The 24,090-nt window shown below is 37.5% G+C and overlaps 1 protein-coding gene across 5 annotated transcripts in view; it reads left to right on the forward strand.

Annotated features, from left to right (window-relative positions):
• Positions 1-9,392: 9,392 nt before the first annotated feature.
• Positions 9,393-24,090, forward strand: part of RNF10 (ring finger protein 10) — a 44,013-nt gene continuing 29,315 nt past the window's right edge. For 2 of the 5 annotated variants that reach the window (XM_077160018.1, XM_077160021.1), the window contains exons 1-4: positions 9,393-9,668; positions 17,832-18,028; positions 21,700-21,899; positions 23,282-23,372. In XM_077160018.1, coding sequence (XP_077016133.1) covers positions 9,512-9,668; positions 17,832-18,028; positions 21,700-21,899; positions 23,282-23,372 — 645 coding nt within the window. In that variant the 5' untranslated portion in view covers positions 9,393-9,511. Of the gene's footprint in view, positions 9,669-13,343; positions 13,440-17,831; positions 18,029-21,699; positions 21,900-23,281; positions 23,373-24,090 lie in introns of those variants that run through there. The other 3 variants (XM_077160017.1, XM_077160019.1, XM_077160020.1) reach the window with 3 other exon arrangements.

Here is a 24,090-nt window from a genome sequence, read left to right on the forward strand (position 1 = left end):
CAAATACCTAGAGACATACAAATTACCTAAACTGACTCAAGAAGAAATAGAATGCCTCATAGACCAATAATAAGTAAAGAGATTGAATTAGATATCAAAAACCTCTCAACAGAAGTCTAGGACCAAATGGCTTCACTGGTAAATTTTACCAAACCTTCCAAGAAGAATTAATACCAATCCTGCTCAAACTTTTTAAAAAAATTGAAGAGGAGGGAACACATTCTGACTCATTTTGTGAGTCTGACATTACCCTAATACCAAAACCAGATAAAGATACCACATAAAAGAAAATTATAGACCAATGTCCTTTATGAATATAGATGCAAAATCCTCAACAAAATACTGGCAAACTGAATCCAGTAGCACATTAAAAAGATTATAAATCACTATAAAGTAGGTTTTATCCCAGGAATGCAAGGGTGGTTCAACATAAGAAAATCATTAATGTAACACACCACATTAATAGGATGAAGGAAAAAGAAAACGACTATTTCAATTGATGCAAACTTATCAAAATGTAACAGCCTTCTCAATAAAAACACTCAGAAAACTAAGGATAAAAGGAAATGTCCTCAACATGGTAAAGTAAATGTAAGAAAAACCCACAGCTAATATCATACTAACATTATACTCAACCATTAAAGATTGAAAGCTTTCTCCCTAAGACCAGGAGCAAGATAAGGATGCCTACATTTAGTACTGCTATTGAACTTTGAACTGGAAATTGTAACCAGAGCAATTAGGTAAACAAACAAGCAAACAAACAAAGGCACTCTAAAGGAATAAGTAAAACTGTCCTTATTTACAGATGACATGTTTCTATACCTAGAAAATTCCAAAGAATCTACAAAAAATTGGAGCTAATAAACAAATTCAGTAAAGTGACGGGGTACCAGATCAACATGCAAAAATCAGTAGTGCTTCTATACACCACTAAGGAAAAGGAAGTCAAGAAAGCAATTCCATTTACAGTAGCAACCAAAAGACTCAAATATGTAGGAATGAATTTAACCAAGGCTATAAGGGTCATTGTACATGGAAAACTACAAGACATTGCTGAAAGAAATTAAAGAAGCCCTAAATAAATGGAAAGACATCCTGTGTTCAGCATTGTTAAGACATCAATAGTACTCAAAGAAATTTATATATTCAACTAAATCACATCAAAATTCCAATAGGTTTCTTCACAAAAATGGAAAAGCTAATCATTAGATTCATGTGGAAGGGCAAGGAGCCCCAAATAGCCGTAACCATCTTGAAAAAGAACAACGTTGGAGGACTCACACTTCCCAATTACAAAGCTTGTTACAAAGCTACAGTAATCAAAGTAGTGTGGTACTGGCACAAGGACAGACGTATAGACTGTGCTAGAATGTGTTATGTACCCCAGAAAAGACCATGTTCCTTTAATCCATTCTTGTGGGGGCAGACCTGTTGTGGGTGGGACCTTTTGGTTAGGCTATTTCAATTGAGATGTGACCCATTCAAGGTGGGTCTTAATCCTTCACTGGAGTCCTTTATGAGAGGATAAAAGGCAGGTAACGCAAGAGAGTATAGAAAGAAATGCCCAGAGGCATTGGGAGAGAGCCATTGAAACCAGAACCCAGCAGTGAAAGACCAGCAGATGTCACCATGTTCCTTGCCATGTGACAGAGGACCTCCAGATGCCAGCAGGCTTTTCTCAGAGACGGTATCTTCCCCTTGATGCCTTAATTTGAACATTTTCATGGACTTAGAACTGTAAATTTGTAACCTAATAAACGTAATAAATACCCATTGAAAAAGCCATCCATTTCTAGTATACTGCATCCTGGCAGCTTTAGCAAACCAAATCATAAACCAATGATCAGAGTTCAAAAATAAACCCTCACATGATGGAAATTGTTTTTCTTACAAGGGTGCCAAGGTGACTGAATGGTGTAAGAATAATCTCTTCAATAAATGGTTCTTGGAAAACTGGATAACCACCCGCAAAAGAACAATGATGGACCCCTACCTTATGCCATAATAAAAAATTAACTCCAAATGGATCAAAGACCTAAATATACAAACTAGGACTATAAAACTCATAGAAGAAAATACAGGGAAACATCCTTAGGACTTTACATTAAGCAATGGGTTTTTTAGACTTTGCACCAAAAGCATGGGCAACAAACGAAAAAGTAGGAAAATTGGACCTCATCAAAATTTTTAAAAATTGTCATTGTGCTTCAACAGACATTGTCAAGAAAGTGAAAAGACAACTTGCAGAATAGGAAAAAAAATACTTGAGAACCACATATCCATTAAGGGTTTAATATCTAGAGTATATGAAGAATTCCTACAATTCAACAATGAAAAGGCACACAACCTCGTTAAAAAATTGGGCAAAAGGGGTGCATGGATAATTCAGGGGCAGAATTCTCGCCTGCCATGCGGGAGACCTGGGTTCAATTCCCAGCCCATGTACCCAAAAACCAACCAAACAAACAAAAAACGTTTTAAACAAAATTCCCTATGATATAAATATCACATATCTGCCTGTGTGTGTGTATGTATAGACATAAAATTATATACATGTAGGGAGGCATAAAAAAAATCAAAGATTTGAATGAACATTTCTCCAGAGAAGGTGCAAAAATGGCCCAAAAGCACAGAAAAATATGTTCAACATCATTATCCACTAGGGAAATGCAAATAAAACCACAATGAGATACCACTTCATACCCATTTGAATAATTGTTTAAAAGACGCTGGAAATAACAAGTGTTGGAGAGAATGTGGAGAAACAGAAATCCTCGTACATTGTTGGTGGAGTTGTAAAATGGTGCAATCATTGTGGAAAATAGTTTGGTGTTTCCTCAGAGAGTTAAGTATAGAATTATCATATGACCTGGCAATCCCACTTGTTGATATACCCCCCAAAAGAATTAAAGCAGGAACTTGGACAGATATCTGTACACCAATGTTCATTGTAGCATTAGTCACAACTGCCAAAAGGTGGAAGCAACCCAAGTGTCCAATGGGTAAATGGATAAACAAAATGTGATATATGCATATAATGGAATATTATTCATCCGTAAAAGGAATGAAGTTCTGATACATGAAACAACATGATGAAGTTTGAAGACATCATTTTGAGTGAAATAAGCCAGACACAAAAGGACGAATATTTTATAATCTCATTTATATGAAATAAAATTCATAAAGACAGAAAGAAGATTACAGGGGCAGGGTTTGGGATGGGAAATGGGGATTTAATGCTTAATGGATGCAGAGTCTCTGTTTGGGGTAATGGAAAACTTTGGTAATGAATGGTGGTAATGGTAGCCCAAACTGTGAATGTTAATGTTAATTAACACCACTGAATTGTATACTTGAAAGTAGTTAAAATAGGAAATATTATGTCATATATATATTGCCACAGTAAAAACAAATAAAAAAAAGAGAAGCCAAGAAGGGCTTGTGGTAGGTTAATTATGTACCCAATTTAGAGGTGTTCTTTTATTTTTTTAATCTGGGGGCCACATATCTAGAGATGCCTCTGGACCATTCATGGTCCCTGCGGTGAGCTGTGGTATATAGTAGACACTGGCTCTAGAGCCTGCCTTGTTTACTTGCAGTCTAGTTCTATTTAGTAGCATAGGCATTTATTTTTAAGTTTCTCTATTAATGCACCTGACATTCAAATATTAACTTTTACGTCAATTCTATACTTATTTGGGAGTTGTTGCTTAGGATTTTCTTTTGCTTTGCTTTTTAAATGCAATTTTATTGATGTACATTATATATTCACATGCCATACAATGATTCAAACTATACGATCAATGGTTCACAGTAGTATGATATAACTGTGCATTTATCACCACAATAGATTTTTATTTTTTTCATTTTTAATTTAATTTAATTTTAAAATTTTTTTAACATATGATCATTCCGTTCTACATATATAATCAGTAATTCACAATATCATCACATAGTTGCATATTCATCATCATGATAATTTCTTAGAACATTTGCATCAATTTAGAAAAAGAAATAAAAAGACAACAGAAAAAGAAAAAGTGAAAGTAGAAAAAAAAATTATACATACCATACCCCTTACCCTTCCCTTTCATTGATCACCAGCATTTCAATCTAAATTTATTTTAACATTTGTTCCCCCTATTATTTATTGTTATTCCATTTGTTTTACTTGTCTGTTGATAAAGTAGATAAAAGGAGCATCAGACACAAGGTTTTCACAATCACACAGTCACACATCACAATAGATTTTTGAACCTTTTCATTACTCCAAAAAGCAGTAAAAATAAAAGTAAAAAAGAGCACCCAAAATATCCCATCCCCTCATTATTTATTTATTTATTATCTTTATTTTCTTATTCATCTGTCCATACACTGGATAAAGGGAGTCAATCACAAGATTTTCACCATCCAATGGTTATACCTTGAAAGCTACACTGTTATACAATCATCTTCAAGAATCAAGGCTATTGGATTACAGGTCAACAGTTTCAGGTACTTCCCTCTAGCTACTCCAATACATCAAAACCTGAAAAGGGATATCCCTTATACTGCATAAGAATAACCTCCAGAATGACCTCTCAGCTCTATTTGAAATCTCTCAGCCACTGAAACTTTATTTTGTTTCATTTCTCTTCCCCCTTTTGGTCAAAGAGACTTTCTCAATTCCACAATGCCAGCACCAGGCTCATCCCTGGGAGTCATGCCCCACATTGTCAGGAGATTTATACCCCTGGGAGTCATGTCCCATGTAGGGGGAAGGGCAGGGAGTTCACCTGCACAGTTGGCTTAGAAAGTGAGGTCACATCTGTGCAACAAAAGAGGTTCTCTGGGGTAACTCTTAGGCATAATCATAAGTAGGCTTAGCTTCTCCTTTACAGGAATAAGTTTCATATGGGCAAGCCCCAAGATCAAGGGCCTGGCCCATCAAATTGACATCCATAATGCTTGCAAGATTATTAGGTCTTCCCCAGGGGAGGAAGTTTAATATTGCCACCTATTTTTCCTAGTTCCTCAAGGGAACTTTGCATATACATTCTTTTTTATCTCCTGCCCACATTACTCTGAGATGTATCATGACACCACACTAACCTGTACAAACCAACAAGATCTCACTCCCTAGTCAAGGTTCCATGTAATTATGGTATTTGAATAAGCTGACCATAAAAGTTAAGTTAGATATTGTGCTACCAAAAAATAATTTTTTCCGTTCCATATATATAATCAGTAATTCACAATAACATCACATGGTTGTATATTCATCATCATGATCATTTCTTAGAATATTTGCATCAATTCAGAAAAAAATAAAAAGAAAACAGAAAAAAATTCATACATGCCATACCCTTTACCCCTCCCTTTCATTGATCAGTAGCATTTCAGTTTTCTAGATTTATTTTAACACTTGTTCCCCCTATTATTTATTTTTATTCCATATGTTTTATTTGTCTGTTGATGAGGTAGATAAAAGGAGCAACAGATACAAGGTTTTCACAATCACACAGTCACATTGTGAAAGCTATATCTTTATACAAACATCTTCAAGAAACATGGCTACTGGAACACAGCTCTACATTTTCAAGCAGTTCCCTCTAGCCTCTCCATTACATCTTTTTTTTTAAATTAATTTTTAATTTTTTTAATTACCAAAAAACACCAAATAAACGCAAACATTCTTAACTTTTGATCATTCCATTCTACATATATAAACAGCAATTCACAATATCATCACATAGTTGCATATTCATCATCATGATCATTTCTTGGAACATTTGCATCCATTCAGAGAAAGAAAAAGACAACAGAAAAAAATTCATACATACTATACGCCTTACCCCTCCCTTTCATTGATCACTAGCATTTCTTTTTTATTTTATTTTAACATTTGTTCCCCCTATTATTTATTTTTATTCCATATGTTCTACTCGTCTGTTGACAAGGTAGACAAAAGGAGCATCAGAAACAAGATTTTCACAATCACACAGTCATACTGTGAAAGCTATATCATTACACAATCATCATCAAGAAACATGGCTACTGGAACACAGCTCTACATTTTCAGGCAGTTCCCTCCAGCCTCTCCATTACATCTTTTTTTTTTTTTTTTTAATGCTTCTGGTTAATTCTTTTTTTAAAAAAAATTATTTTATTTTATTTTTTTAAATACCAAAAAACACCTAACAAACACAAACATTCCTATTTTGATCTCCATTACATCTTGACTAACAAGGTGATAACTATTAAACGCATAAGAATAACCTCCAGGATAACCTCTCGACTCGGTTTGGAATCTCTCAGCCATTGACACTTTATTTTGTCTCATTTCGCTCTTTCCCCTTTTGGTCGAGAAGGTTTTCTCAATCCTTTGATGTTGAGTCTGAGCTCATTCCAGGATTTCTGTACAACATTGCCAGGAAGGTCCACACCCCTGGGAGTCATGTCCCACGTAGACACAGAGAGGGTGGTGAGTTTGCTTGTTGTGTTGGCTGGAGAGAGGTTGTCTTGGGGGTGACTCTTAGGCCTAATTTTAAATTGGCTTGACCTATCCTTTGTGGGGTTAAGTTTCATATGAACAAACCTCAAGATTGGGGGCTCAGCCTATTGCTTTGGTTGTCCCCACTGCTTGTGAGAATATCAAGAATTCTCCACTTGGGGAAGTTGAATTTTCCCCCTTTCTCACCATTCCCCCGAGAGGACTCTGCAAATACTTTAAAAAAATAAATTTTGCATCAAATAAACATTTCTTTCTTTGGTCTTACACAAAAGTTGAAGTTTTAACATACAGTCAATATCACCCTTTAGCCTTTAGTCTGATTTTCCTTAGTCTTAAGCAGATCAGCTTCATTCATATCTCTAACTGAAGTCTGATCACATTTTCAGCGTTTTTAGCAATTGCTGTATAGGGTAATGCTGAGTTTCATAGCTGCAGAACTCTAGCTCTGAGTTTCAGGTGTCACACAGATATCCGAAGCTCTGGAGAATGACATAGTTATACACAAAGAGCTCAGCATCTCAGAATTTAGAAATAATAGTTACCACTCCAAGTAGATGTGACTGCATTAAGAGCTTACAGTGTAGGAAACTTTACAATAGGATTTCTCTTGATAACCTTTGCTCTTGAATTCAATTCTTAGAGTTTGCATATTATAGTTAGTCCATATTATTGGGGTGTTATAATATCTGTTTTTGTTTCTGGCTTATTTCACTCAACATGTTTTTCTCAAGTTCCAGTCACCTATTGCATACCTCACAACTTCATTCCATTTTGCACCTTATTGCATGCTCAATATTCCATTGCATGTGTATACCAGTTCCTCCTTCCGATCCTCAGTCAATGTGCCCTAAGGCTACCTCCATCCATTGCAAATCATGAACACTGCCACCATAAACCCAGTGTATAAATGTCCATTTACATCCCTACTCTCAAGTTTACACCTAACAATGGGGTTGCAGGATCATATGGCAACCCCACACCTAGCCTCCTGGGGAGACACCACACTGCCCTAGACATGTTCTTAGTCTTAATCCATGTCCTAGTGGGTGTGAACCCATTGTAAATGCAAACTTTTGAAGGAGTTGTGGCAAACTGAGCCATTGGGGGTTTTAATCAAGATTTCTGGAGGCTTTATAAAAAGAAAGCCTCGGGAAGAAGCAGGAAGTCAGTGGGAACCCAGAAGGGAGAGGAGAAGACATTGCTATAAGATAGAAGGCAGGGATTCAAGCCAAGGAGCCCCAAGAATTGTGACAGGCCAACACTGGAATACTACCACCCCATGAGGAAGCAAGCCTTCTAGCTTCTGCTTCCGCGAGACAAATTCTCATTGTTAAAACCAACCCATTGCATGGTATTTGTTATAGCAATCTGGTAATTAAGACAGGGTGCCATTGCAGGAGTTCTAGGATTTTGTTATTCATTCATTCTTAAATGTCTGTCTGGTGAAATTTTACCCATCCTTTTATGCTCAGCTCAGGTGACATCACCTCTGGGCAGCCCTCCTGTACCTTTCCCAACTGTTCGTACTTCTCTCTTGGGGAGTCTCTGTTCTGGCCAAAGTCTCACAGCTTTTTATGGTTAACTTTATTATACCTTCTTTTACCTTTTTTACGTTGTAATCGCTTATTTGTTGTCTAACTGAGGACATTATGAATATATTAAAGGCTCCATTCTTAGCGTAATTTGGCTGTCCCAGTGCCCAGCAAATGCCTGGCACACAATTGGTTTCTAATTGACTAAGGGTAGTAGATTGAGAAGCACTACTCATTTATCCCTTTAACAATACATATATGTGATTCTGTAGACTCTCAAATTATCTTGGTCAAAAGGAAATATTTATAGTTTTCCAAAGAACATATGTATGTAATGTGATTTTCAAAGTAATTATGTACTTTTCTGAATCTCAGTGTACACATCTGTAACATGGGGAACTGTTTATGTCACAGTTAGTTGATCTTGGATAAATTATGTAAGCTCTTTGAGCCCATTTTCTCATATTTAAAATTAAGTTATTGAGAGGATTAAATGTGATAATCCATATAAAAGAGCACAAAACAATGCCTAATAAGAAATAATTATTAACAAATGAAATATTAAAGACTAATCTTGACAACTTAACGATTTATGTTAATAAATGAATTAACAAAGAAATGACGTATTTTATGAGGAAGTGCTACAAATTGATATTCAAATGTACGGTATTGTAATAATGTAGTCTATCATTATTATTATTATTAACGCGACATAGAATATGAGCCATATATCAATCGAAATCAATCAACGAGTCCATAAAGGAAGCCCGTAGGTTCTCCAATAATAATAATAATATCATTATTAGCGGTATATATTATTTTACATACATACATAAAATTAGTGTACCGATAGAGAAACCTTAGTTTGGAGGGAAGTATAACTCCCATCATGCCCTGCGTTCTCCCAAGCTTTTGGGGAAGAAAGACGATTGGATCCGGTCCTATGCCTAAAACTACATTTCCCAGAGGCCTTCACGCCCTAATCTCTACTATATATAAAGTCCATCCGGGTTCTTCGAGATGCTGTTTGGCGACTCGTCGCCATTCCCGGAGCACCTCGGCCTCGGCCTTGAGGCGAGTGTCCGTCGCTGTGTCGGAGACACCGGTCCCCGACACCAAGACAACCAATCCTCTCTCCTGCCCCTCGGCGGGAGAGTGTGTCCGGCCGGCCGGCGGGGCTCGCGCACCCTCCCCCTCCTCCCCTTCCCCCGAAGCCTCCGCCCCGCCAGGCCCGGCCCGGACCCCTGAGTCCCGGCCTCCTCCTCCTTCTCGGTCACCGCTGCCTCCGGGCTCCAAAGCCCCGCCCGTCGCTTCTTTTCCCCGTTTGAGAAGCTAAGGAAGGAAACAGGGAAAAATGTCGCCATGAAGGCCGAGAACCGCTGCCGCCGCCGACCCCCGCCGGCCCTGAACGCCATGAGCCTGGGTCCTCGCCACGCTCGTTCCGCTCCGACCGCCGCCACCGCTGCCGCCAAGGCCCCTGTTGATGCCGCAGAGCTCCCCCAGCGCCGCCGCCACCGCCTCCGACATGGACAAGAACAGCGGCTCCAGCAGCTCCTCCGCCTCTTCGGGCAGCAGCAAAGGGCAACAGCCGCCCCGCTCCGCCTCGGCGGGGCCGGCAGGCGAGTCTAAACCCAAGAGCGGTAAGGGTGGCCCTCACACCAGCGGGCCGGGGACGACTGCCCCTTCGATTGGGGAGGGGCCTGGCTCTTTTGTCTGCTTGGTCGCTCAGGGACACATTCCACTTCCTACTGTGGTTTCTACCTCTCTTGCCTTCTTTCATTATTTATAGTTAATGCTTGATGACCACTGTAGTGCGTGCTTTACGAGAATCCTTGTATTGATACTTAGTACAGCTTGGTGAGGTAGGTGCTTTTGTTACCCGCATTTTGCAGGTGAGAAAACAGATTCAGAAAAGGTAAAGTCACCTACTAGTAGCAGGAATTAAGATCTGATGTCTGACTCATCCGTCACGGACATAATCACTGTGTTGTCTTACCTTTTAATGTGGGATTAGCATTGGATAGTGGTAAGTTTAAACAGGGAAGAGGGGACGGGAACCAAGGACTTTTTCAAACTCAAAGCCCGTATTGAATAACCTGGTCTTAGGTCCATCCCTTTTTTGAAGAAAACTCCGCCCCGAATGGATTTGTTCAGTTTGGTGTAGTGGTTAAGAGCGCAGATTGTGGATTCAGTCTTTTTAGGTCTTGGTTTGCCGGATCTTGAGTGAGTCGCTTGAGTTTAATTACCTTTAAAGGTGGAGATAGTAGTATTAAATGAATTAAGAAAAAAAAGGAAGAAGGGCTTAGAACAGTACCTGACACCTTTTATACACCAAATTGCATTATGCTGATTTCTGTGTGTTAGGCTCTGGCAGCATCCTTTAACAAGGAACATTAGTCATTTCTGTAGTCTGTACCTCTCCATGGTCATACAACCATAACGATAAATATAGTCACCATTGAGGGCTTGCCATTTGCTAGGTGCTAGGCTAAGCTTCTACCTCTGTTGTTGCTACTGCAGTTACTAACCTGCTCACCACGGTGGGGTTCCTATTTAAAGATGAAGGAACAGTCTGAGAGGCCATGAGTTTGGGAGTTGGCAGAGTCCAGAGTCAAACATTCTCCATATTACTTCAAAGATCAAGTTCTGATTTCTGCTGTCTTTTGTATGTATTGTGCTAGGAAGCTGTTTTTGTTTGAGTGGGGTTTGTGGCAGAGAGGTAAATGTTTGGAGTCAATAAATGCAGAGGCCCAATTGCTTAAAACATTTTAAGTTAGAAAAGTATAAGGTTGACTTGAATTCACAGTTTACCTCCTGGGTATAGCAAATTTGTTTACATGGTGTGCGAAAGACTTCTAGAGATTCCTTATGAAACTCAGATTCCAGTTCCATTCTCTTGAGAATAAAAGAATGTTTTAAATATCTAAGAAAAGTTTAGTGTGGGTTCTCGGACCACATTGGGAAGTAGTGTGTAGACCGGTTCTGGGGTTTTGCACTTGTTCCTCTTTTAGAGGGTAGCCAGTCCTCTTGGCAAGTATTGGAATTGGCTTAGAGTAGTCTAAATTATTTTCCAATGTATTGTTAAATTTCTTTTCTGTATTCCCAGATGTAAAGTTGAGGATTTTGGTTTTCTGGCATCTGAATTCTTAATTTTCCTGGCTTCTTTTGATGCCACTAAGGTACATTCTTGAATAAGCTGCAATAAGTACCTTAAGTTTATTCCTTAGTGAGGCAGTAGTTGAAAGTTTGTGGTAACCCAAGCAAAATAAAAACAGACAAAAATTGAGAGTATTTAATGTGGAACTAAATATCCAATTGGATGAAACAGAATTCTGCTTAGGTGACCAAAATAAATGTCAGTTAACATTTCAAACAGACTTATATAGAATAAATATATTGTTGGGTTTATTCTGACTACTTAAAGTGACTTCTGCCTTTTTTTTTTAAAACAGTTAAATAGTATAAAATACATTAAAAACACTTGTTCACTTTGTTAATAGGAAATTTCCGAGGAAGAAAATAACTCATGTAAAGGACCTAAAATTATAAATATGTATTGTGTTTGGTTTATGAGCAGAAACTGTACTAGGTTTTATGAAATAAAATCCTCAGGTATACCCTCTGGTACTAATGGTTTTGGTTTAATGTGCTTGTTAGAAAGCTTGAGCATATGTGTCCTTTCTGGCTACTGTGTGCTTTTAGAAAAAAAAAAAAAAAAAAAAAAAGATGGGCTTGTGGTTAAATAAAATACTTCTCTGCTTGTATTTAGGAACAAATGAAAAGGTAGGGATTAAAAGATAATGTTATGTGAAGAATTCTTGCCTGCCATGCCTGAGACTCGGGTTCGATTCCCAGTGCCTGCCCATGCAAAAAAATAAAAAAATAGTGTTAAGAGGGTGCACCGGTGGAGTGGTAAAACCTCACCTTCTATACAGGAGACCCTGGTTTGATTCCTGGACCATGCACCCCCTGCAACCCCCACCCCCAAAAAAAATTTATAAAAAAGATAATGTTAGGAAACTGGATTTTGATTAGGTTTTGAAGCTAACCCATTTTGAGTATGCTGCCTTAACATTAAAGCTAAGACCATTGCTGCTAAACAGATATCTTTCAAGACCTCTAATACAGTGATTTCTATGTGGTCTTGGTAACAAAGATGTAGATTCAAGTTCAGCATAATTGCATGGAAAGGTTTCTGCAGTGTTTTAAAAGCTTACTCAACACTTGATATAGTTGATTCTGCTGAAGTTTCAGCATACTGAGTTGAAGAACAAGAAGGAGAAGGTGAAAAAACATAATTACCTTTCTTTTGTTAAAATAAGAAGAGCAAGAGTTTTTCAGTTGTAAATATTTGTATGGATGGTACAAACATTTCCTTTATTTCTCCTACCTCATGTGAGAAAAACCCTGGCTTCTAGTTTCTAAACTGGTTATGTTATAAATGGTTATATAATGGCTTATATCTGCTCTTCAATTATACACAGGAAATAGGTAAACTTGGCTACGAAGAGTTTGATCTTTCTAGCCAGAGTGGCAAGCCAGTTTTCTTTGCCTTGGCTGATTGCTTCAGACGTTCACATAACATTCCTTTTATTGGATATAGTCCCTGCAGTTTCATTCCAGTAGAGTTAAGGTGCAGTTTTCAGAATTAAACAGTGACTATCCCATGAATATAGCCCAGAGGATGGGGAAAGTCCATTAAAAAGAGCAAAAAAAAGTAAAAAGAGGCAAGAGAGGGGTGAGGCAGTTTATGGACAAATATTGACCCCTGGCCAGGAACCAGGCTCTTGCCTCATCCTCTGAGTGGGGGATGATATTGCCAGGGAGGTTAAGGTAAGGTCAGGTATTATGAAGCAGTTTTATTTTGAGGTTGGTGGTATGAAGCCCTGTCCTGACACTCTTCCGGTGGTTGTTCTGGAACCAGAAGCCAGGTTACTTAACAAGTGTTAATCAGCACTGAAGTGTGCTTCAGAGCTTTAAATGGACCTGGAGGTTTTAATGGCTTTGAAAATTGAGGTGACTTGAAATCGTCAATAAACACGACTTAGAGAGATTTCAAGAATTTCAAGGCCTTTTGGCTAGAGTTCTTGATTTATATGATTTTGTTGGAAGTCAAGGCAGGAATTATTTGAATTTATTAATAATAGGCTTTCAAACTACTGGGTTTTTCTCTGTTAATTTTACAGATTTTTTTTTTCTCTTAATTGCAGAGAGGGTAAAAAATTAGTCCTGTACAAACTCACTTGGCAAGAAGTTAACTTTCTGGCACATGCTTCTTTCTTGATACCACCTCTCTGTTCTTTTCATTCAGAATTACTGATTTCAGCTGCATTCAATTTCTTGTCAGTTGATACTGTAGTAAGGCGATATATTACACCTCTGGAGGTGCTTGTCAACCCGTATGGACGATGGTAAGCTACTTCCTCGTGATTACAGCATGAATCAGCAGCAGGAACTTCTGCCTGGTGTTCTGACTTCTGGGCTGTACCACCTGTTAGACTAGAGTTAGAAGTGTTGATGTTGCCAAATGATTTAACTTTGAAAAATGTGTGGACCTTAATTTGGGAGTGGGGAAAGAGACTGAGATATGCCACCTGTTACTTGGTAGAGAGCTTTTCATTAGGAAAATATAGAACAGGAGAGACTGTGGATTAAGTTTTTGTGCCTCTTATTTCTTGGCTTTGGTTTTCTGAATTTGAGCCACTTAGTGATGGTCTAATCTGTTTTGCAATTTGTCTTGACAGTAGTTCTTGGCAGATGTTCTTAGCTCTGGCTGTGCCTCAAAATTTCTTGAGGACTTTTTTTTTTTTTTTCCAATACGGATACGTGGGGCCCTACCCTTGCTATACTTTCTGATTCTTTAGTTCTGGATTGGGCCATATGCATCCATAGTTCCAGAAGTCTCTGCAGGTGATTCTGGTGTGTAGGCAGAATTGAGAAAACCACTACTACGAGATTTAAAACGTTCAGCAGAGAATGTGTTTCTCCCAGGAATTATTTCATGTTTTCCAAGATCTAAATCAAGTTAATCACATTGGTCATATTGCTGTCTCCTATCAGAGAAAGGACAAATTCTACCCCAAGTTATTCGCATGTATACCCTGGAAAGTTGTATACAAATATCTCAAAAATAGTACTCTGAATTTTATCTCTGGGTTCCAGGCCTGACTGTACTTCCAGTCTTTAGCTGTCTGTTGCCTGGGTTTAAAGATAACCAGTTTCTCACTTTAGATGTCTGACCTAATTCCCTTAGGTAAGTGGAAGGAGGGAGTTGATTTTAGCAGCTAAAGTCCTGAATCCATAATGTGGTCAGTTATTGTAATCCGTTGTAAAAATGAGCAGTTCAGTGTCCATCAGAGAGCAGTTATGAAAGCATTATGAAACTGTTTCCTTGTCAGTGTGGTAATAAGTGAAGAAATGCAGAGTCCTCTGCTGAATGCCAGCTTACTTTTTTAAGCCCTTGCAGTATAGAATCTGGCTTTACCTTAAATTTCTGCAGACCATTCAATACCTGTCTTGCTTAATCACATTTATGTTCTCTGTATGAAAGCAACAGAGTAAAACAGCATAATCTGAAATATTCTTGGAAAGTGAGGTTTTTGGAGTATGTGTTCTGTATATATGTGTATCCTTGCTTTAAGAGCTCATAAGGCCCCAGGTGATGTGGAATGGGGTTAAGGATAGCAAAGCAGAAAAAATGTAACTGAGGTTATTTTTCAGTGGTGAAGAGATAGCTAAGATTCTGTATCCCCTTGAATTTTCCATTTATTTGAAATCTTGTAAACTACAATTCAGTGTTTGGTAAGGCAAAATTTCTGTGGGAACCAAAATTTCTACTGTTTGTTTACCTCCAATACCATGTTTGAAATGGACTGTTGTTAACTGAAGTCATAGGTGAAACTCGAGCTCTTAAGTTCTAACTCAAACTCTGGTCACTGCCCATAACTTGAAAACTAATTGATAAGAGTGAACCTAGCCTGCCCATGTCTCTGGGAACATCTGTTCTTTGTTTACACTGCTGTCATCTCACTTGACTATTAGATTAACTTCTAGGCTGTAGCTTGGTCAGGTTTGGAGAGGGTGGCATTTCTTTCATTTACCCCATGAGGTTGGCGGCAAACTCTTGAGTGTGAGGTGGTGGTTTTTAAAACTTGGAGTCTGGTTTATAACGTTACATATCCTTTTCTGTGAAACTTTGTTTTACCTTGAATTTAGTCTGCAGTAAAATAAACTGATGATCTTACCCAGAAAGTTTTTTCTAAATAGTTACAGTTTTAAAAATGATTCAGTGATACATGGTACTTCAGTCAGAATCTTAGAGGGTGAGCTCTGAGCATAGAACTCTCTTAAGTGTCTCTGAGTGATTCTATTGAGCTGGCAGCATTGAGAACCACTGTAATAGGGTAAAAGTGAACAGATAACTGTAATTAACAGCTTGGTGTGTATCTTTTCCAGATGTTTCTATGGAATATATATATACATATATAATTTTTTTTCTTTTTTATGTAGAGAAATTGTAGATTTACAGAAAAATCATGTAGAAAATACAGTTTCTGTATACCACCCCACATACAGGCAGTTTTCCATATCATTGACACTTTGTGACAGGTAATGGTACCTTTGTTGCAATTGATGAAAGAATATAATTATAATTATGCTCTTAACTACAGTCCATAGTTTTCATTAGGTTGACTGTGTTGTGCAGTCCTATGTTGTTTTTTTAAATTTTATTCCAATAATGTAATTACAACCTAAAATTTCCCCTTTTAATCACATTCAAATGTATAATTCAGTGGTGTTAATTACATTCACAATATAATTAACAAGCTTTGTAGTTTCTGAGGTCATGTTGGAATCCCTTTGACTTTGCAAACAACCAAAACCATCCTGTTAAAGTTTGAAGGGTAAGCCTAATGAGTTTCTTCAAAAAATCTCCATTCTTTCTAAATTTCTGTTTTTATAAAGTCATTAAATCAGTATGCAGACTTGACTTGGTCAGTTCTGCATATTGAGGTAGGACAACATAGCATGATAAAGGGACAAGAAAGATAAAATAGTCCTTTGGGTCCAAAACTAATTTAGTTATTTAGTTGTGTATGATTCTCAGATAGGTGTTCTTTAGATTTTGGAGAACTTTGGCATGCATTATGCGTGTCTGGCCAGGTTTTTTTTAATTCAACTTGGGGCAAAAAAATCCATGCACTTCAGCTCCCCAGCAGTATAAATGGGGCAAAGAGCACAAGCAGGCTCTTCACACAAACTACAAATTAAGACTGAAAAAGTTTTTGTTGCTCATTATTAGATAGACTCAAATTTAAAACAAAACAACATTTGACCCTTCAGGTTTATTCAACTCAGTATTAACCGAAGTGTAGTGAATCAGGCATTCTTTTTTACAGTACTGTTAGAATAAATAAATTGGTGTATTAGTTCTGGAGTCCAACTTGGTAATGTTTAATAGGCTTTTTGTTGTTGTTGTTTTAAATTTATTTATTAACTAAAAAAATTAACAAACCAAATAACACATTAACATATATAATCAGTAATTCACAATATCATCACTTAGTTGCATATTCATCATTTCTTAGAACATTTGCATTAATTCAGAAAAAGAAATAAAAAGGCAATAGAAAAAGAAATAAAATGAAAACAGAAAAGAAAAAAAAAGATTATACCTACCATACCCCTTACCCCTCGCTTTCATTGATCACTGGCATTTCAGACTAAATTTGTTTAATAGGCTTTAATGATCATACTTGATCTACTGATTAAACTTTGAGAATTTAATATAACTAAACAATTGTACATATAGGCCTCTTATAAAGAGGCTCCCAATATTGTTATATTATTAAACTTGCTAAAAATTAGATGCCATCTAGATGTACAAGAAAAGTGTATTAGTTACATATTTTGGGAAAAGCATCTGGTGAGCAGTATAACCATTAATCATGTTTTTAAAGGCTAGGGATAAAAAATAAAATAAAAAAAATAAAGACTAGGGATGCATGAAAATGCTCCTGGACTAATAAGTAGCAGACAATGTTTCTTGTGTGTTTATAATTTTGTACACAATGTATGGTAAGCATATAAAATGGAGGTTAACAGGTGGTATACTTTGGGTACTGGAAACTATAAATTTATTCTTTCAGATTTTCAAAACTGAACATATGTTTTTGTAATTGGAGGAAGAAAACAAACTTTTTAAATGAAATATAGCAATACACGGTGATTGTAGAGCCCACCTTCTTTTGTTCTGTCAATTTAATAGCTTTTCAATGTGGCCTCTAAGGCATATGTAAATTTTGGTTTGTTTTTATACCATTTGAATATGTTTGCTGAGGTCTAGACCAACCCTTAAAGTAGTTATTTAAAGAGATCTATATGTATGGTTGTTTAGTTATGTTAATTTAAAGAGAAATAATGTTTTCTGTCTTGTTCAGATTAAATACTTTTCCCTAATATAGAATAATTGTTCTTTTTCTTGCCACTTTGAATGAACTTCTATAGGAATGGTGGTTAAGCTCTGTGAAAGAGACTTTATAAACTGATGTTTTTATGTGATTTGATACTATATTATATTTTATGCTGAGGGAGGACCCCTTAGGCTTCATCGTTTCAAAGAAACCACCTATGTCCTTTTTTTGCCTTCAGCACTAATGCTCTGGCATAAATCCTGATTTCTTCGAGGGTATGAAAGATCCCATCTACCCATCAGTAAACACAATTTTGCTGGGAAATGGAGAAAAAATGGCCAGTTGTGTGGATCATTTCTTAACTAATTATTTTGTGTTTCTTGCTTTCAGATGGAAAGAACTCAAGTGGATCCAAGCGTTATAATCGTAAACGTGAACCTTCCTACCCCAAAAATGAAAGTTTTAGCAACCAGTCCCGTCGCTCCAATTCACAGAAAAGCAAAACTTTTAACAAGATGCCTCCTCAAAGGGGTGGCGGCAGCAGCAAACTCTTTAGCTCTTCTTTTAATGGTGGAAGACGAGATGAGGTATCTCATTTGAAAATGTTCTGTCTAGAATTAAAGTATGAGATCTAATCCCCTTCCCCCGCCCCCCAAATTTATCAGTACTTTGGAATGGAGCAACAGGTAGAAGAGTAGATAATCAAAGTAGTATTGAGTAGTTGAAGATTAATTAGGTTGGAAACTTTGCCTTCTTTCTTCTCCTGAAAGTTGTGAAAGTTTCCTTGGAGGAAAAAGACATCACAGTCATCGATAGTGAGAGATTATGGAAAATTTGGGAAACTTTAATTTGTATAGTCCTTTTACTATCACTCTTGAATTACATGTACCATTTGGAATATTTAGGTAATAAAATGACATTAATTAAGTAGTGGCATTTGTTTTATAGTATCTAACAAAATGTAAAATGCTCATATCCTTAGTCTCAGTTCTTCTCCTTTTGGGAGTTTCCTAGGTTTGCCTTGGCAAGTGTCTTAAGACTAATGTGTGCAAAGGTGTTCACTGCAGTGTTGTTTATAGTTGGAAAATTTAGAAAACAACCTACATGCTTGTCGGTAAGGGACTAGTTAAATACATTATCTTACTGTGTGAATGTACTGAAATATGTCACCATGATAGAATAAAACAGATCTTTATGGATGTACCTATGGAAAAATTCATTCAGCAAAAATTTACTCCTTATGTACCATGTACCAAACACCATTTAGAAGTTTGGAATACAGCGCTGTATGGAATATTGTCTTTGTCCTTAAGGACCTTATATACTTACTAGTTTGGAGAGATAATAAACCATTACACTACAATAAGGTCAGATGGTAGGTACTTAGTGAATAAAAATAATAAAACAGAGTAGGTTAAGAGAAGTAAAGAGAGAGTGACAAGAATACAGTTTTAGAAGGTGGCTAAGGAAAGCTGCTTTGAGGAGGTGAACTTTGGGTAGGGACATGAATGAAACAAAGGGGTACCCTACGATTTTAACGAAGGATGTTTGACCAGAAGGAATAGCAAGTATAAGGAATAGTGTGTGTGTGTGCGTGCGCATGTGTGCACTTTACTCATGAAAACAAGAAGCCATGGGGAAGGGTTAAGAAAAGTAAGAATCTGACTTGAAGTTTTAAAGGATCACTCTGGCTACTAAGGGAGAGTGGAAGCAGGGAGACGAGTTAGGAGGCTGTAAGATATCCTGGTGAGAGTGATGGAAGCTTTGAAATAAAGTGATAGTGGTGAGAGTGGTGAGAGGTGTTCAGATTTGGGATGTTTTTTGAAGGTAGAGCCAACAGGATTGACCTCATGCTAAAAACATTATTCATCCATTTCTCTGCTGAGATGCCACATCTAATGCATCTAAGAAAATCTTCTTGGCTTTACTGTGATCTTATTTTCTCAGTGAAATACATATGGTGAGCTGAAAGAGATCTGGTAACCTGAAAAATGAAAAAAAATGATGGAGTTATCTGGGGGAGTAGAGGAATGAATGGACTAAGGAAGTGTTTAAAGATTACAATAGGAATGCCAGGCAGCATAAGGGTCTCCTTTAGTGAGACCGGTCATGTGCTTGTGTTCTTTAGCTGTAAATCAGCTGCTTGATTGTTGGTATAGAATAGGCATAGTTGGATTAAACAGGGGAGGATTTTGCCGGGAGTATAATGGAGGCAGTGGACCATGGGATTGAGTCATGGAAGGAAAGAGGAAGGGAAGCAAATTGGGATGGGGTGGTGAGTGAGTGGGTGATTATTGGCTTGGAAATCCTAATGGGGGTGAAGAATTGTTGGAATTGGGACTAGAGAGAACAAGGAGGAAAAAATGAGTTGCTGGTGTAAAGTGGGGTGCTCAGTATTAAGATGATGGAGAAGGTTGCAGTTGTTAACAACATTGTCTAGACGGGAGAGCAGCACTGCCCATAAAAATACAATATGAGCTGCATATCTAATTTTAAATTTTCTAGTAGCCACATTAAAAAAGTAAAAAGGAAACGGGTGAAATGAATTTAAATGTCTCTAACCAAATTATCTAAACTGTTATTTTAGTGTGTGGCACTAGCCACATTACAAGTGCAACGTAGCTACATCTAGATATGTCCATAGGAATAGGTGGCTGAGATGGAATGGAAGTCAGGCTAATTAGAGGAGAGCAGGTCAAGGAACTGAGAGTTGAAGTGAATTTTGATGGACAATGATATAGAATGACTGTGAGCTAGCTAGGACAACTAGGTGAAAATAGGTTGAGAGTGTAAAGATTATGTTGATTGAGTATAAGCTGTTTTCTAAGTTTGGAGATGTGGAAGACTGTCTGATTAGGGAATATACAGAGATAAGAATCTAGGGGAGAGAACCTGGAAGTCCCGGGCTTCCTGTGACTTAAACAAACAGATTGTGAACTTGGTGGGTTTATCTCTAAGATTTGTTATTAAGATTAAAAATGAAGTTAAATAACTTTATGGCATCTACTACTCTTTGTTTTTTTTCGTAAGGGCAGGCACCGGGAACCAAACCCGGGTGTTTGGTTATATACTGTGATTCTGCATTGGTAGAAACGTCTTTCAAAGGTTATACTTGCCTGTAGAGTAGCAGGCACCTTTTTACAGTATCCCTTTTTGTACTCTTTAGAATCTTTACCATGTACGTATGAGTGCTTTTTTACTTCAAAATCTCCCAAATTCGATTAAGCAGCAAAAACCTTTAATTGCATTTCCTTTGACCCAGTAATACTTCCTATAAAGGAAGTAATTGTAGGTGCCCACATATTTGTGCACAAAGTCCTATCCAAAAGTGTGTTTAGCACAGCATTACATTATTTTGTTTACAGTGGAAAAGCTATGAACAGTCTGTGTCCTATAAAGAGATACTAAAATATAGTATATCCATATAGTGTATATAGCTGTTTAAAGTTGACCAAGTGACTATATACTAACATTTAGTGATATGGCAAAGTGTTTATAACGGTAAATGGGAAGGGAAGTTAAAAAATACCCTAGCTGACTTCTAATGTGTATTGATACCACTTTAATTTGGGAATGTTAAGAAAACTAAAGCATGCCCTGACATGATTTCTTCCATCGTTGTTTGCCATGGTATTTCTCATATGTAGTTTCTTGCCACTTTCCAAACTGCTCTTAAATCTGCTGATTTGGTTTATTTCTGGACACAGAGATCATTTGCCTACGTGTTCTAATTCTATCAGTTTTAATTAGCAGTGAATAGCAGTGTGCTTCCTAGGAGGTTTCTGGCAGGATCTTGAAGCCTATGGCAGTTAGCAGTGCTGCATGCCACCTCCAGAGTGTGGCTCCATAGCCTCTTTGCCAGAAACAAACCATAGAGCAAGTAGTTAAGAAGAGTAAAGGTGTAGGAATCCTTAAGGGACTCTTGAAAAATTAATCCAGTATGTAAATCTTTTTGCTTTAAGATAGACTTGAGAAGTTCATGCTGGGTTTTGTTATTTAATGGTTAATTGCCACTTAGCAGGGCAACTAAACATTTTAAGTAATTGTATGTTAGAGGTTCTTTTCCTCTTCTCCACTCCCATGCCAGCCTTGGTAGGCTTTCATATTGTCCTCTCCTGGAGTGATTGTTTAATTTAAGCCTCTCTTTTACTTAGTCTCTATTTTAAACTGAGTACAAGGAGAGGTTGTGCTGGTTTCTGTTGTAAATCAGTAAGTGCCATTCTACTCTAAAATACTGATTCATTCTTATATTTTCTAGGTAGCAGAGGCTCAGAGGGCAGAGTTTAGCCCTGCCCAGTTCTCTGGTCCTAAGAAGATCAACCTAAACCACTTGTTGAATTTTACTTTTGAACCCCGTGGCCAGGCTGGTCACTTTGAAGGTGGCGGACATGGCAGCTGGGGGAAAAGGAACAAATGGGGTCATAAGCCTTTTAACAAGGAACTCTTTTTACAGGCCAAGTAAGTATAGTTAGTCTTTTTTTTTTTTTTTTTTTTTTTTTTTAAAGGAAAGACAGAGAGAAGGAAGGAAGGATAGAAGGAAGGAAGGAAGGAAGAAAGGGAAACATTTTCAAACATTCTCCTGTTTTATTGTATTTTGTTTTTCCGTTTTTTGTTACATGGGCTGGGGCCGGGAATCGAACCGAGGTCCTCCGGCATAGCAGGCAAGCACTTTGCCCGCTGAGCCACCGCGGCCCGCCCTATAGTTAGTCTTTTGAGGAAAGTGAAATTAAGCCTCTTTGGGCAGTTGTATTTAAGGGTCTTTTTTTAAATTTAGTTTGATTTTTTAAAATTTGGCTTTCCTTAATTTACTGTGGAAGAGGGGCATGAACAAAGTTGATTTGGTTCTTTTTTTTTTGTCAAGTGTTGAAACCCTACTGGATGTTCTTTTTTTTTTTTTTTTTTTTTTTAAAGGAAAGACAGAGAGAAGGAAGGAAGGATAGAAGGAAGGAAGGAAGGAAGAAAGGGAAACATTTTTTAAACATTTTCTTGTTTTATTGTATTCTGTTTCTCCGTTTTTGTTACATGGGCTGGGGCCGGGAATCGAACCGAGGTCCTCCGGCATAGCAGGCAAGCACTTTGCCCGCTGAGCCACCGCGGCCCGCCCCCTACTGGATGTTCTTGATGCTTGAAAGAATATAATGCTAAATAAATAGATGTCTTTAGTGTCACAGTGACGAAGAAAGAAAAAAGTTTGCTTTGTATTTGGACTCAGATTTGAATATTGTTTTGGTCTTTTTCTTTGGACACTTTTACCTAAGAGCTTTGAGATTTAGCTTTTCATCTATAAAAATGAGGAAGTTATTTCAAGGATAAGAGAATGATAAAGTTTTGAAGTGTTTGGCACATATGTGCACAAATACTGCTTTTCTTGTTTCCTTTTGTACAGAATTAGTGAAAATGTAAGATTTGACATTGGTTCTAGACTGAAGTATCCATTTTATCTTTTATATAAACTGCTTCTCAAATGATTGAGTGAGAACAGTCTTTTCTAGTACCTTGAAGACTAGCCATGTTCTTGGGGGTAAGGGTGAAAATGTGGCTTCTAGTTGGTTGATGGAGCCACAGTGAGGGTTAGTTTTAGTTTCAGGGAGGGCTACAGGGGAAATTGGTAGGGCTTGGAAGCAGAAGATAAAGAGTTCATGGATTTAGACTCATATCTGCTGAGCCTGTGGATCTCCACCAGAGAGAATCAGAACTGAGATGTAAGTCTTAGTTCAGTGTTTCACAAATCATAACTGCTAATGGCCTTCATTTGATTCCTAAGTCAGGAGGTGATGAGCTTCTTCACTTTTTGGTGGATCCTAAGAGTCTGCATTTTCCATCTTCTTCCCTATTTCTAGCTGCCAGTTTGTGGTGTCTGAAGATCAAGACTACACAGTTCATTTTGCTGATCCTGATACCTTAGTCAACTGGGACTTTGTGGAACAAGTGGTGAGTAGCTCATCTAAGCTTGTAAACTGTTACTGGGAGAGAGAACAAAAGAAAGAGAGTGTGATGACACAGCAGCTGTTGGTTGTGTTCATTGTTGACACCCCTTTCATGGCCTTAATTATAATAGACATTTTGCCAGAGATCAGTTCCTGGTTTCTCCTGGAGTTCATTTTGTAATTCTCTCATTGGTTCTGGCCTGCAGGTATGGGTCTTATCTGAGGGAATATGAGCAGGGTTATTTGCTAATGCTTCTGTGTTGTAAAGTAGTAACCAGGAAAATCTTTGAAGGGCACTGGTTATTTTCCTGACCCAGGATGGGCTAATTAAATGAGGGGTTGCTTCATTTGGCCATTTGTAATAATAAATATCATATAAGGCCTAAGCCTTGGGGCAAATAAATAAGCTACACAACTGCACTTGTCAAAACCAGTACTGCTTTTGTTTTCTACTGAAATCATGAGCTCTGAGTATCTCCTTCCTGGTCCTAATAGGGTATCTGATGTAAAATACCTTTTAAAATGACATGCCCTTTTGGGAGAAAAGGCTGTTATTTTTCTTTGGTCTCAAATCCTGGGCTCCTAGTTAATGTGAAGATTCAGAAAGTCATCTGGTAAGACATAGAGGGCCTACAAAACTTTGGTTATAGATGCACTGGTTAAAAAAAATGAAGCGTAAAAAGTGAAAGTCCTCATTAAGTCCTTTTCCATTGGAAATTACT

Source organism: Tamandua tetradactyla, chromosome 5, assembly GCF_023851605.1.
Source record: "Tamandua tetradactyla isolate mTamTet1 chromosome 5, mTamTet1.pri, whole genome shotgun sequence".
Taxonomy (NCBI): domain Eukaryota; kingdom Metazoa; phylum Chordata; class Mammalia; order Pilosa; family Myrmecophagidae; genus Tamandua; species Tamandua tetradactyla.